This window comes from Leptopilina heterotoma, unplaced genomic scaffold, assembly GCF_015476425.1.
Source record: "Leptopilina heterotoma isolate Lh14 unplaced genomic scaffold, ASM1547642v1 Lhet_17, whole genome shotgun sequence".
Lineage (NCBI taxonomy): Eukaryota > Metazoa > Arthropoda > Insecta > Hymenoptera > Figitidae > Leptopilina > Leptopilina heterotoma.
The window spans coordinates 127,429-142,795 of record NW_025110886.1 but is presented as its reverse complement, the minus strand read 5'-3'; the positions used below and the strand labels follow the sequence as shown (position 1 = coordinate 142,795).

At 28.7% G+C, this 15,367-nt stretch overlaps 2 protein-coding genes across 3 annotated transcripts in view; one reads left to right on the top strand and one right to left on the bottom strand.

Annotated features, from left to right (window-relative positions):
- The window catches only part of LOC122499629 (retinoic acid receptor RXR), a 56,417-nt gene that overhangs the window by 1,723 nt on the left and 39,327 nt on the right, over nt 1–15,367 (top strand). The window lies entirely within an intron of this gene.
- LOC122499627 lies at nt 1,311–5,624 on the bottom strand. 2 transcript variants are annotated; one of them, XM_043608076.1, is made up of 5 exons: nt 5,338–5,624; nt 4,632–5,216; nt 2,154–2,645; nt 1,683–1,879; nt 1,311–1,652 (listed from the first exon to the last, which is right to left on the bottom strand). In XM_043608076.1, the coding sequence occupies exons 1-5, from the start codon at nt 5,542–5,544 to the stop codon at nt 1,400–1,402; spliced, it is 1,734 nt and encodes a 577-aa protein (XP_043464011.1). In that variant the 5' UTR covers nt 5,545–5,624; the 3' UTR covers nt 1,311–1,399. The 2 variants fall into 2 exon arrangements, with proteins under 2 accessions (XP_043464011.1, XP_043464010.1); XM_043608075.1 differs by having other exon boundaries at nt 1,311–1,879.

The following is a 15,367-nucleotide window of genomic DNA, read 5'->3' as shown; positions in this document are numbered from 1 at the left end:
AATAAAATTCTTCTTCAAAATTCAATTATATTTTCAAAAAATTTTTTATAAAATTCTAAAAAATTATTATAAGAATTAAAAAAAATTTCTATAAGAAATATAATACAAATTTCACAAGAATTCAATATTTACCAAATTTTTTTATAAATTTCTTCGCAATAATTCAATTATTTTAATAAATAATAAAATTTTTTACAGAGATTCAATTATTTTTATTCTAATAATAAAACTTATAGAATTTCAATTATTTTTAATACAATTTTACCCGAATTCTTTATGAGAATTCAATTTTGAGAAACATTAATTTAATAAATTATTTATTTGCAATTAATTTGTATTTAAATAATAATTGAATTCTTGTAGAATTTTCGAGTAAAAATTTCTTTAGAATTGAATTTTAATTAGAATTTTCGATAATAATTGAATATTAAAAGCATTATAGCATAAATTTTTAGAAATAATTCAATTTTGAAAAAGTTTAATTGAATTTTTTTTGAAATTATTTTAAGTTTTTATTTTCTAAATATTTAATTGAAGAATTTTCACATAATCAAATTTTTATAAAATTGTATTGTAAACAAATGGATTTGAAAATTCTCTAGGAACTTTTGCAAAAACTATTAAAAATAATTGAAATCCTGTAAAGAATTTTATTATTTATAAATTATAAATATAATTGAATTCTTGTAACGAATTTGTAATACATTTTTTTTAATAATTGAAATCCTGTGAAGAATTTTATTATTTATGAAAATAATTGAATTCTTGCAACGAATTTTATTACATTTTTTGTAAATTATTTAACTTTTTTTTTAATTTGGTGGAAATTAAAATTATTATAAGTTGTTGAATTTAAATCTTCTAAAGAATTTTAATTCTTATGGAAAAATAATAATGATTAAATATTTATTAGAAAATGAAAGTTATTGTTATTTTCGAATAATTTTACAATTAAAAAAAATTCGTAAACAAATGTAATAGAACATTTTTTTGAGTATACAATAATTTTTAAAGTGATTCCGAATATTCTTTAGTGTCTTTTTCTTTAGAGTACGTTTTTTTAATTTGATGGGAATTATAAATATTAGAAATTCTGATAGCGAATTAATTTTTTATATGCAAATTTTTTCAAGTTTGCAATAAAAGAGATAAAACGAATTATATTTATAATTTTACAAATTTATTATATTAATAAATAGTTTAAAATTTCTTTTTGATTTAATTTTTCCTATTATTACATAAAATTTAAAAGTTAAATTAAAAACTTAAATATAATTTTATTAATTTTGAAACTGAATCTTAATTTATGAACCCAAAATTATACTTTAAATTTAATTACTAACATTTATAATTAAATTCATAATTTTAATGATTTCATATTGATATCACAAAATCAGACTCACACAGAAGGCAAATTAAATTTTAAAAGATTGAATTCGTTGACAAAATTTTTACAGATTAAATTCGCAAAATTGCTATTTCGATCTTTAAATAAGAGATTGTCATTTTCGTCAATAGTCTGATTGAATGCTATTATTTCATTTTTTAACTCATTTATAATATCATATTGTGACGTATTAAGATTTTTGGTTTTAATACATCCACTCAATTTCTTAATCTTCTTTAATTTTTTTAATATAGTTTCAGTTAATTGAAAAGACTGTAAAGTCTTTTCAATTAACTGAAACTGATTCGGTGTTTTAAAAGGGTTTCTTAATTCAGTTATACAAGTTCTTATTTCTGCTTTTATCCTTTTGATTTTACGTTGAGAAGAACAGGAGAAAATTTTGCTCCACGATTCTACATAAAATGAATGAATTTGAAAACATATGTTAAGTATTTGTTGTCGTGCACTGTAGAAATATATATTCGTCAGTTTCTGCAATTAGATATAATTAATATACTTAAATATTCAGATGGTTTTTATAAAACTGAAACGACACTTAATTTTGAAAATTAAATATTTTTTATAAAGTTGCAACTTGCACCTATATCAGGCTAGGACCTACTTAATTTTTAAAATTTTTATGTTAGTTTAAAACAAATATTTATGTTTGAAATTTAATTTTCAAAATTAAGTAGAGGTGCTGATAATTGCATGTTTCAGCTTCAAAATTTTTCTATCCAAAAACTATTTTTTTTGTTCTACTTACTTGATAGTTGATAAATGGTGATGCCTCGAGTGAAAATAAAAATTGCTTTAATTTGTAGATTGCAGAGGGTACATTTACATAATGATCGTATATTATTAATTTCGATTGACTAGCAATGTCGTTAATTTCATTTACGATTCTTTTTAATATACAAAAAATTCCTTTCATAAAAAATTTATTTTCTTCAGTACTATAACCACTCAAACTTGTAGTATTAACATGTACCATACGTTCTGGATAATTTACTGAATATTTTAAAGTTTTCTCGAAATTTTGTCTTTTTACTTTCAGTCTATCATTAAAATCACGAGTATTTATTTTCCTCATTTCTTTCCAATCATATACAAATATGTCATATTTATAATAAAGATGTGAATAATTTCTTTCTTCACAGTTTACAATTCCATCTCCCTCCGATTTTAATAATTCATCAAAATAGTTTTTTAAATTATTAATAGTTATCTTCGGGGTATAATTAATATAATACTTTTGCTGTAAGTAGTTTAATACCATTATCAATAAAATTAAACAATAATTATTATAGAAAATCTTTTTTTTTTTCTTTAAAAAATATTGTTTGACAAATCGAAAATAAGGTATTTTTTCATGATTTATAATAAAATAATATTAGAAATTAGAAAATTTAAAAAAAATTTTAATTAACAAATAAAAAATATACCCAATTTGTTTGTTATATGCTTTTTTCAGTAACAAATTTCGTTTTGACTGATCTAAATTATTATACAAATTATTCTCCCTTTTATTTATAAAAAATACTAGAAAATTGTTAATTGTCAAAAAAAAAATTTATTAAGAAGTAGGAGATATACCCATTTTATGCATAATTTTTATTTCTCAATAACAATATTGTTTACAAACTCATTTTTTCTTTTCGGAAGAAAAACATTTCAAATTCCCATTTCTTAATATTTTTATAAAAAATTCTTAATTTTCATAAGGATAAAATTTGCATCAATTCTATTTCTTAATTTCAATTGTTTTAATAAAATTCAGTTTTTTAAAAATAAAGAAAAAAAAATTTTTATAAATTATATTTGTCAATTAGAAAATTTAATTGAAAATGAAACTGAAATCTAAAATTTAAACAAAAATTCATTTTCAAATCAATTTTTATTAGAAAATTCTACGAGAATTCAATTATTTAAATACAAAAGTAAATTATTTATTGAATAATTGAATGTTTCTTAAAATTTAATTCTTATAAAGAAATTTATTAACAAATTTTGTAAATAATTGAATTCATTTTTTTTAATAAAATAGTAGATATTGAAAATCATTGAAATGTGGAAAATTATTGAAAATAATTGAAATTTTGACAAGAATTTTATTAAAATTTTTGAATATAATTGTATTCCTGCAAAGAAATTCTAATATTTTTGTAAATAATTGAATTTTTCTTAAAAAAATTTTAAAAAAAACATTTTTTTAAATAATCGATTTTTTCGAGGAATTGAAATTATATTTTTAAGAATAATTACATTTTTTGTGCAATTTCTGTGAAATTGTATTAAAAATAATTGAATTCCAGAAATTAATTTTATTATTTATGAAAATAATATTAAATAGTTGCAAACAATTTTATTAAAAATGCAAAAAATAATTGAATTCCTGAGAAGAATTTTATTATTTACGAAAATAATTGAATTATTGCTAAGATTTTTATAAAAAAAAATTATATAATTGAATTCCTGAGAAATTTGTATTATTCATGAAAATAATAGAATTCTTACGAACGATTTTATTAGAATTTTTTTAAATAATTGAATTTTCAAGAAAAAATTTGTTACATTTAAAAATAATTGAATTCTTGCGATGAATTTTATTACTTATGAAAATAATTAAATTGTTGCAAAGAATTTTATTAAAATTTTCAAAAATAATTGAATTCCTGAGAAGAATTTTATAAAAAATTTTTGAAAATAATTGAATTTAAGAGCAATTTGAAACTTCTGAAATTCAATTTTTTTTAGGGTTTTTAACTAAAATTCTTCCATTTATTTTTATAATTTATTTATGATAATTGTAAACGCAACTCTTTTAAAATTGAATCAATTTTGAAATATTAAAGTTAAAATTATTCATTAAATTATTTTCTTTATTTTATGATAGTTGTTCAAGATTTAAGTTATTTAAAAAGAAATTTTTGTCATAAATTGAAAAATAGGTTTTGTATTAGAATTCGTGGTAATTTTATAGTTTATGAGTCAAAGAAAAAAGACTGACAAAAATTCAGAATTTTCATATGAATTCTAAAAATTTAATTTTTTTCGGTACTTTTAATAAAAATTCCTGACTTTTTCCTGATTCCCAATATGTCAGAATATATGATTATATATACAATAAGAATTGTTGCTAGTGAAAAATAAAAAGTTATCCTTTATTTATTTTTTTTGAGCAATTAACTTTTAAAAAAATGAATTAAATATTTGAAAATTAAATAGAATTTATTATTTGTACCTTTTCGTAAAAATCAAGGTGATCCATATTCATTTTCAAGTAGAAAGAGTTGCTTTGACCAAATGTTGTTGGTATTATTAATTTTTCAAGAATTTTTGTGTGATTTAAAATGAGTTGGTATGCATTATTTACAACCGTTTGATCAGTTTGAGATTTCTTTTCTAAAATATTAGAAACCGTAGTAAAATCTATATGTATTAATTTTACAATTTCAAATAATTGTTTGCCTAGATAGTAATCAGAGATCTCACAATGCCAAAACAGATTGTATTCAAATTTACAGACACTGCACGTAATGTTTTCAATTGCAATATAAATATCATTTTTGAACTTTTTTGCTGACTTTTCATCCATTGATAAATTTTTTTTGCTTTTGTTGAAATATATTTGAATATTTTCTTTGAAAGTATTTAGTAATTTAAATAGTCTGTTTGGTGTGAGCGATTCGACCTCTACTCTCATTTTATTCGAATGACAACTAAAACTGTCCAAATGATTTTTGAAAATTTCCACTATTAAGTTGCTAATTCTTAGACTGTAGTTTCTATTTTCAAACAACTCTGTATAGTTAATTGGAATTTCTTGCTAAAAGTGGAAAAATTTATTTTTACAATAAAAATTGAAAAGAAAATTATTAATTATTGTTTCTAATTTTAAAAAAAGTGACATATTTTTACTGGCTTAAATATTAATTATTGAATCATACCTTATTGAAATTCTGACCATCTTTCTGCCTATAAGAAGTCACATTTCTATCGTCCACCACATTTGTTTCATTAACATTTATTTTAAACTTTTCCTTTTCATTATTTTCAGTAATCAATGTTTCATTATAATTTTGTTGTAAATTATCATTTACAAAAAATATCCAGAAATAAATAACCAGATACAAGAGTGCTTGAAACTCTATCATTTTTTTACTTTTCAATTCACACACGGAAATATAAGAAAATGCCTGAAAATAATATTTCTACTTCTGTATAGTTTAAAGTTCTAGCCACGTAAATAAAATCAAAAGTTTAAACGTGCTGTAATTTTACTGGGCATTGGGTACTTGACAAATATTTAAACGATAATTGATAAATTGAAATGTAACACATTTTATTTGCTTTAAATAAATTTTCCGACATCTGTACCTAATAAAAATTATCCACTATTTGCGATAATCGTTTTACAAAAAAATGTATGGAAATTTTTTAACTGCTTTAAAATGTTTCTTTTTATTTTTGCTTAAATTCTTCTAATTTTCCTAGATTTTTTTCTTTTCTTTTAATATACATTTAATTAATTATTAAAAATTATCTATGTTCGTATTTAAATAATTAAATTCTCGTAGAATTTTCTATTAAAAATTGATTTGAAAATAAATTTCAGTCAAAATTTTAGATAGTTAATAATTGAATATTAAAATCATTATATTGATAAGTAAAATTAATCAAATTAAAAGTATGAATTGTGATTTTTAAAGGGTTTTTCACGAGCTACAAGCTGGTGATAAAAAAAAGTTGTTTCCTTTCAATTTGACCTTGAAATTCAAGGTCAAATTTTTAATTTCAATATATCTCATAATCGGTTTTTTTTAATTTTTTTTTCTAACCTATCCCAATGGAAAGCTTTCCTTTTTTCCTATGAGCTATGTAAAAATCAGAGTGGGACCTTGAAAATTTTTGAAGAAAATAATTATAAATCATCATTTTCTATATACAATAATGATAAATTATGATTTTCTGCAAAAATTTTCAAGGTCCCACTCTGATTTATACATGGCTCATAGGAAAAAAAGGTAAGCTTTCCATTGGGATAGGTTAGAAAAAAATTAAAAAAACCGATTTAGAGATATATTGAAATTAAAAATTTGACCTTGAATTTCAATGTCAAATTGAAAGAAAATAACTTTTTTGTCCTAGCTGCACGAAAAGTATGTCATTTCGGGCACTTAAAGTGGGCGCAAAGTAACTGATTCTCGCCCGGGGCCGGGGAAGCGGGCGCAAAAGTTCTTTTACGCCCGCTGACGTCACACAAGCGGGCGCAAAAGTACTTTTGCGCCCGCTTCATCTAGCCCGAGCGGGCGCAAAAGTACTTTTACGCCCGCTTGCTGTACTTTTGCGCCCGCTTCGCTCGTGCCCTCAATGCCATACTTTTTATGCAGTTAGGACAAAAAATTATGTTCGCAACATGGGCGCAAAGGTGATTACGACTTTGGCGAGATTTCGGGACCTCGGGGACACTTTCGCACCCTCGGCTTCGCCTCGGACGCGAAAATGTCCCCTCGGTCCCTTCATCTCGCCATCGCCGCAATCACCTATTTTGCGCCCTTGATACGATAATAACTATTTTTCATCACCAGCTTGAAGCTCTTTGTAAGAGTTTGTAGAGGTTGCTTTGTATTCCTAATTGTCAAATTTGCATATATTCATATTTGTGCATTTAAGATAATGATTTTGTAATATAAATTAAAAAAACAATTTGGCGTTTTTTTGACAGTTAAATAAATTTTGGATTACAAATATTGTCTGATCACAATCTATAATCTAATAATAAAGTTGAATAAAAAGAAAAAAATGATATAAAATTAAACTTTTGTGTCCACGTGGACATTTGTATTGACCCCCCCTCCCCCTCGTGGAAAATCGTGGATTTTTGGCGAATCCCCCCTCCCCCCTAAACTGTCCATGTGGTATATGGACGACCCCTAACTCAAAAAATATTTTATCAAATTCAAAAAAGGAAAAGGTCCGTAATTTTTTATTTTTGGTCCGTAAAGTCCGTATTTTTAAATACTTTCACTGGTTCGAGCCCGAAATTTTGCACATTTGAAAAAATTTTGATTGTCCCATCAATTAGCAAGCTGACTTCACATCTGTTTCCTTATAGGTCAGCTGGTGAAAAAATAAACTTTCTGCAAGTCTCGTATAATATATACAAACGATTCTTTCTGTCTTGCTGTATATTAGATCGGCCCAGACTGTAGCCTAGTTTACAAGGTCAGGGGATTTAAAAGCGTGGGCTTAGAACAGATATTTGCTCTCTTATCATTCAGGATGTCCTGAACAATAAAGGGCGTCTTCAACTGATAACATTTTTTTTCGCAAAAAAAAAGTTCTGAAATATTCTCACGACTAGTAATTAGTAAACGCACATATTGTTATCATCTAAAAATTAGACTATTTTATTATTAACAAAATTTTAATCAAAACAAGGTCACATTTTTAGTTTAAAGTTCTGCAACTTTTTTTAAAATATTTTTTCCATATGAAAATTGTGAAGAATTTTTTATTTTTAAACTATCTCATCATGCGCTCCAGCATATTCTGACTTTTTATCCAATAATTCACAGTATTGTGATTATTTTTTACCACACGTTAAAAGAAAAATTTTTTTTTGCTCTTTGTAATTTGATGCATTCTTTCCGTTCACGTGATAATTTTATTTTTAAGAGCAAAACAAGTTTGAACTTGAGGTGCCACCTGTTTATTTTTCACGAACAGTTTGTGAAAAAGTGGGTATTTGCCTCTATTTTGCGTCGATAGTCATTAATTATTATCACACTACCGATAAACTTAGTTCACTCTTCATGGATCAATGCGCTTTATTTCCCAGGGTTTGAAATTTATTCACTATAAACGATTGGTTGGATTTTTTTTTTATAAATTATAAGTTAATTTTAATCGACATTTAAACATATGACTATTAAAAATTATATTTTAATACACTCGAGAATAGAATTACTGGATCGATTTAATATGAGAGGCGGTTTGGTTGTAATAATCGACATTCTTGAACTAAATCAGTCATTTTTTTTTCTTAAGCGCCTCTTTTCTGTCTCTCGTGCAAAATCTCCAAGGCGTGAGAAAAGCAGTTTATCAGGTCGAGTGTGTGACTGACTCGTGATTATTTTTTTCTCTTCTCTTTTATTTATAATTTCCGCGCCTTGTCTCGCTCGACATGCACATCCACTCATGTTATTGAACGGACATACGGTAGATTATCGTTACGAAACGATTTATTATTGTTGTCCTCGTCAAGGCCAACAATGAGGTGGCGGCTCTCCATACGTACTTGGAGAGTATCATGCGTGCCGATAATAATGTCCACCCATATAGCATAAAATTTATTGTGTATGGAATTCATCATCATATTACAATACAACATTGTGATTCGGTTAAAAAAATTCCCCTCTGGTCGAATTTGCATTAAAACTGACATGAATCGTCAAAATTACATTACAGGAATCTGTTTATCGACATTTACCGACATTTCTAACAATTTTAAAGCAAGAAAAATCGTTACAGGAATCTGTTTACCGACATTCCTAACAATTTTGAACCAAGAAAAATCGTTACAGGAATCTATTTACCGACATTTCTAACAATTTTGAAGCAAAAAAAATCGTTACAGGAATCTGTTTACCGACATTTACCGACATTTAGAATCAAATAAAAAAAATCGTTATAGAAATCTGCTTACCGACATTTACCGACCATTAGTCCAAAACAAAATGCTACGGAATAGGCTACTTTTTAAAAATTAATTATCGAGTGCGAAGTCTGAAATCGTTACAGGAATCTGTTTACCGACATTTACCGACGTCTGCAGTAATTGCCAATCAAACAAAAATAAATCGTTACAGGAATCTGTTTACCGACATTTACCGACATCTGCAGTAATTGCCAATCAAACCAAAATAAATCGTTACAGGAATCTGTTTACCGCCATTTACCGACTTTGATGTGGAATATTTCGCTGTCAGATTGCAGTGAAGTAATGGAAACGAATATCTTCATCTCGAAGTGAAATTTCCATTAGGAGAAAATAAGTCCTATGACTGTCTCTTCAGTTACAACTCTCGAGGAAGAGAGATTACTTTATACTGTTCTCTTCTCTTTTTGCAGTCATCCACCCTTGAAGATAACGAAGACGTCTTCTCGTCTCTTCTGGCCTTGAATGACCCACTTAATATGGACATTTTCCAACAAAGCTCTTATATATCTAATCTACAAACTTTATTCTTCTCTCTCTCTCTCTCTCTCAACTGCAATTGTTTCCAGTACTTTTGTTCAGCGAAAATATATGGGACGAAATATCCAAGTGATCCAATTTAGAGGCAAAGTTTTTTAACCATACAATAAAACTTGTATAATAATAATTCTCAATTTTGAGAAATTCAAAAAATAATGAAAAAATTTCTTCAAGATTCTTTTCTTCCTGACAAAGTTAGGGGGATTCCCCTAATGACGAAGGGAGGGGATTCCCTTTCCTTCATCAGAAGGGGATTCACATAAGCGAAGAGTGGGAGGGGGGATTTTTTTTCCAGCTAGAAAACTTCTAACAACTGCCGACTTATTTATTTGGCAGCAGCTGTAAATTTTGAAGTCCATTGGGGAAAAAAAATAAACACCTGCGCTTTGGTTGGCCAATTTAGAGGAAGTCCCAGGAGTAGCGAGGATGTGGGTCAGTAGGTGAATCGCACCAAAGAGCGCACGAGAGTGTCCCGACATTGACCCATATCACTGTGTGTGTACCCCTTCCATCTGACCTGTACCCACCCCTGCATATCCACGTGTCTTCTGCTCCCTGTTCACTACCTCGATGCCCTTCTGGAGCATTTTTGGTTCAGTGACGAGAGTGGCGAGACTGAAATGCACTTTTATCCCCCCACCCCTCTACCTATCGACTCGACGACCCTGGAACCAACAACTTTTTTTGTTTCCTAACAAACCAGGGCAAATTTTGAATCTCGGACTTTTTTTGCGTTACAAAATATTTTTTTAACGTAATGACAATTATAATAAGTTGAGGGATTTAAATATCTTTGTCTTTGGCCATATGGTATATATTCTAAAACTTTTAGTATATTTCCAACTCATTTTTTTAATATTAGTTGATATTCTTAAAAGAAGAATATATTCTATGATTTTTGTTACCAATGTTTAAAAATCAACTTTTGAGGAATTTTAATTTTTTGAAAACAATTGAAATATTAAAAATTTTGATGAAAAATTTCTTTAGATAAGTTCAAAATGTTCAATTATTGGAAAAAGAATTCCCACTTTCAAGAGTATAAATTTCATTCGACGGTGCGTTAATGTGTATGAAAATAATCGTGAACAAGATGCTTTGCTACCCCTTCTAATGAACGGCTTCAGATTTCTTGAGCGTGTATTCGCGTGCCATCAAGTGAATGTCAAGGTCCCTTCTGTAATTTCAACGAAAGGCAAAGCGAAACGAAGATTCGTGCAGCTAATTCTTTCCGGTTTCTCACAAGTAACATATATACAGGATGTGCTCAACCACATATTTCACTGAATGATCATTTTTAACCTAAATATAAATTTATTTAACAATATTTTTCTAACCTAACCTAAAACTTGAAGGAAAAATCTCCATGATGTCTATCTCAAATCTCTCATCCTTTCCCTTTTAACTCATTTTTACTTGGGTTTGAAATTTTCCACACATATTTTTATGTGGGGTTCTTTATTTTATTAAATAATTCAATATTTTAAATTGTTAAAAGCACGATATAATTGCAATTATTCACGATCTTTTCTTTCCTTTTTTTCTTCGAATTGTATAATTATGAGTTAATACAGTGAATTCGATACGAAACGCTTTTTATGACTTTTGCAATTATATTATGACTTTTACGCCTGTTTATGTGTTCTGAATTATAGTTCAAGGTTTATTGCAAATTAAATATGACCACTAACCTAACTCTTTGCATTTGTTTCAGGTGAGTAACACGCAATCCAATTTCACTATATATTTGCATCATTATCGACATGTGAGTATTTTTTACAATTATTTTTCAAACTTATCCTTTTTAGCTACTTTCTCCCTTTTATTTATTTATTTATAATACAATCCTCGAGGTCCATGTGAACCATAAATGGGTAACTATATATGTAACTAAAATATACAAAATTATACTGGTGTAATTGAAATACATACAAAATAATATAAGAACAGATTAATATAAAAAAAAAGTGACGGATGTACTCAACATTCACGCAAAGATAAAATATATTTATTTATACAACGGAGAAAACATGCTTGAGATGCATCAAACTCGAACAATATTTTCAAACTGCAAATTTGGCTTCAAGATGAACTGAATTTAAAACTCACGTAAATATCAGGACAACTACTATACTGCGGGGTTGAGAGCACTGTGACGTGACTTAGAGAACCACTCGTTTAAGATGAAAATTTTAGACTGACTTGTACGGAGCACCACTTCTCAATTTGAGACTTATAATATTGACGACTACATTTTCTTGACTGACTTGCTGTTCATGGTCTGGTCCTTTTTATACAAAAATTTGCCTATGCATTTAGAAATTGTTCACTAAGCCCATGTATTTGAGGATCGTTCACTAAGCCATGCATTTTTGGGAAACCATTGTTACTGGAACACTTGCATTGACTCATCTATTAGATCGCCTCAATGTTGCTGGAATGTTCCCAACATTACGTGCTACTGGGGTATTTATAGTTACTATTTATAATAATATGTAAATAACAATCTTTGTTACTAACTTTGGATATACTTCCGAATATAAGGGGGACCTCCGATTTCAATGAAAATTGGTATACCAACGTTTTTTGATGCGCTGATTACGAAAATGATAATGAAATTTGGTTACGGTGACGTAACAGAATTTAAAAATTAAAGATAAAAATATGATAGTATAAATTTCATTGTTTCACCAGACTATTTTTGCAAGGAATCGTCGAGCTTTGTAATTTTTGAAAAGAAATTCGCGACAGGGTACCGGATTCGGTTGCTTATTAGTTTTTGCCGGAACGTAAGATTAAATTCAGAATTGCGACCTTTTCATCGCCGAACAATGGGTCTCATGATTGGCCCAACTGGGCCCTTAGAATTAGAACTTGAAATTCGCATTGCTAACCAAGCAGCTGCAGATTTACCATAATGCATCTATTTCTCTTTTTTCCGATTCGTTTTTAAATCTTTATTTTACCTTTTCGTTTCGTACCACAATTTTTGATTTTACCAAATAGGAATCCCCCCCCAGTAATTATTATTCACTTCCATCTATTTTTGTTCACGTCACTCTCATGCTATAAAAAAATGATTTACAATTCGCGTAGGCATTGTCTGCGGTTTTTCCTTTGATAGTTTCAAGTTTTACCATTTTTATTATACTTGAAATTTTCTTTAGACTTTATGACTATGTAATTCTGTATTAAAAATCGTGTCATCGATATAAATACCTATAAAAATAAAAAAGCTGAATCAAAGAGAAATGATAGAGGTTTTCAAACGGTTTTTCGAATATTTTTAGATGTTTTTAATTTTTTGCATGCTTTATGCATTTTTATTTATTATTAGCAGGAGAATGTTGAGAGCTCTCTTTTTCTGGGGATTAATAGAAAGAAACCAGTTTCAATAACGAAGAATGCAAACGGGAATATCTTGGAGTCCAGTTAACCTTTTCTCGTCCTACACATGCTAATGCGAAGACCAGGTGCGGGTATCACATGCAAAAGCATAGCGCCAGTGTCGTCACTCGTCGAGAAGGTCACCAATGGTTGATCTATCGAGAGCGATAATTACGATGATGATAATAATGGGCGAAGGCGAGACTTTTAGACCTTTTTCAACACCTGCCGTATGAAAGTTATTCAACATTTAGACATAACTTACAAAAAACCAGAACCTACCTCTAATTATAAATTAACAAACATTAGGCAAAATTAACCGATTTCTAATATTTTTGAACCCCCAATTGGAATGTTGGTAAAATTTTGTTAATTTCCCCCTTTTTGTGAAAGTAGCTGAACGTTAAAGATTCCAATGATCCAGAAATGAGAAAAGTTGATCTTTGTATGAAAAATGTCAAGGTTTCTGGGGGAAAAAAAAGGTCACGTAACGAGAGATGATAGTGTACCTACTCATCATATGGAATGCTTGTACTGATTGGTTTAGGAATCACGAGGAGAATCTCGCGTTGCATATTTTTGAGAACCGAGTATAATGCAGAATGTGTAAAAGTTTTGAGAGCGTAAGTGTGGTGCGCGACTATCGAGTAGGTGGCTAACCTTGACAACCACTCTCGCGCAAAACGAGAACTATCCTCGATGCACCTACACCAACACACGAAAAAGGCAACCTGCGCAGTATCGCACATCTTCCCCGGTTATAACGCCAATCTTTCAGTCTGCACTCCACCAACAAAAAAAAAACCCTCCCACACGGAGAAAAAAATCAGGGCTTTTTAGCATGGAGTGGTCTGTACCTTTAGCGCATGGGCGCTTTCTTACGGCGAAAGAACGAATTTGTACGATTGCAGCAAGAGCTCGCCCTATTTTAGTAAGGAGCCTTGCTGCAATCGTACGAGTTCGTTCTTTCGCCGCAAGGAAGCGCCCATGCGCTAAAGGTACAGACCACTCCATGCTACAAAGCCCTGATTTTTTTCTCCGTGCAAAAACAGTTTTTGTGTTATACCTTCTGTTCATGAATATCATTCATGTGGTTGTGCTCTTTCAGATCCCTATAATGCTAGTCGTGTAGGCGCCCCTCATGGTACTACATAATTTGTCTGTTCTAAGAATTTTCTTTGGCATTTGGCCCAAATCTTCAATTCCAAAAACATTTATTTACTTTTGCAAAATTCAATTCCCAGTTGATTTTGCATTAACCATTTTTATCTTCTGGGGTGTTAGAAGAGATTGCAGTCCCGATGGATCTCGAGCCTTTCGATGGTTTATGGGTCCCGCATGAGAAAATGTCAAAGAATTTCAGTTACAATTTTAGTTTCAGTTTACCCGAATTCATTTGATATTGATTTAATTCTTCCGAACAATAATATAATAAGGATACCTTGTAAGCTTATAACTCATGTTGGTTGTTGCGTGTTCCTTGCTCTTAATACTCTTCACATGTTTATTTTTTTCCTCTAATGAATTTGAGATCAGTTTGAATAAACTATTGCAAGATAAAAATAATGCTCATCAACAGAGAGAGATTAAGGAAGCTGCTAAGCTGCTAATATTGCTGCTAACCGAAATTTATAACTGAAACAATAATTTTAGTACCCAAAGTGAATAATAGAACCCAGACCAAGTAATTAATATCACCAAGTTCGTCATAACTGGAGACATGAAAAATGGGTTGATATTTTTTTGATGAGATCGGTGATCTTTTTACGCCTTGTTTCTTCTCGAAGATGCTCCACGTGAGATCAGTCAATAACCCCATTTCGTATATAGGGACAATGAAAAGTTAATGGCTCTACTAAACCGATTATGTTGTCTGGCTCTCTCAAGCAATGCGTCTTCGTAAATCTTTTTATTAATTTATCGAGTGTATCACCGAAAACTCATTTTCGTTCTCTATCGAATACTTTATAATGGATGTAGGATGTGATATGCCCATAATCCCAGATCTATGATTTTCTGCAAAATTGCATTTGACTACTTTCGATGTGACCCTCATTTAGACGGTCTAAAAATGCGTCATTTTTGGGATTTTTTTTCTCGGGTTAAATAACTCCAAACGTTTTGTAATTTATAGGGTAGTTTAATACATGTCTTAACAGTCTAAAAAAATTTTTTGGAGAAAAAATAAATCATTTTTAGTACATAGAAATAAATAATGTGTCTATAGCACCTCAGTTTATCTGTGTACATTCTAATCTAGAGAAATTAAAATTTCTAGGCTAGCTTAATTTCTTAATCTAGAATCAGAATTTCAAAATTAAAAATGACGA

Excerpts from the sequence above, each read along its gene's own strand:
- LOC122499627 (XM_043608075.1), bottom strand. The coding sequence starts at position 5,544 with ATGATAGAGTTTCAAGCACTCTTGTATCTGGTTATTTATTTCTGGATA. Across the intron at positions 5,217-5,337 it reads ATGGTCAGAATTTCAATAAG|CAAGAAATTCCAATTAACTA; the intron begins GTATGATTCAAT and ends TTCCACTTTTAG. Across the intron at positions 1,880-2,153 it reads CACCATTTATCAACTATCAA|AAACTGACGAATATATATTT; the intron begins GTAAGTAGAACA and ends ATCTAATTGCAG.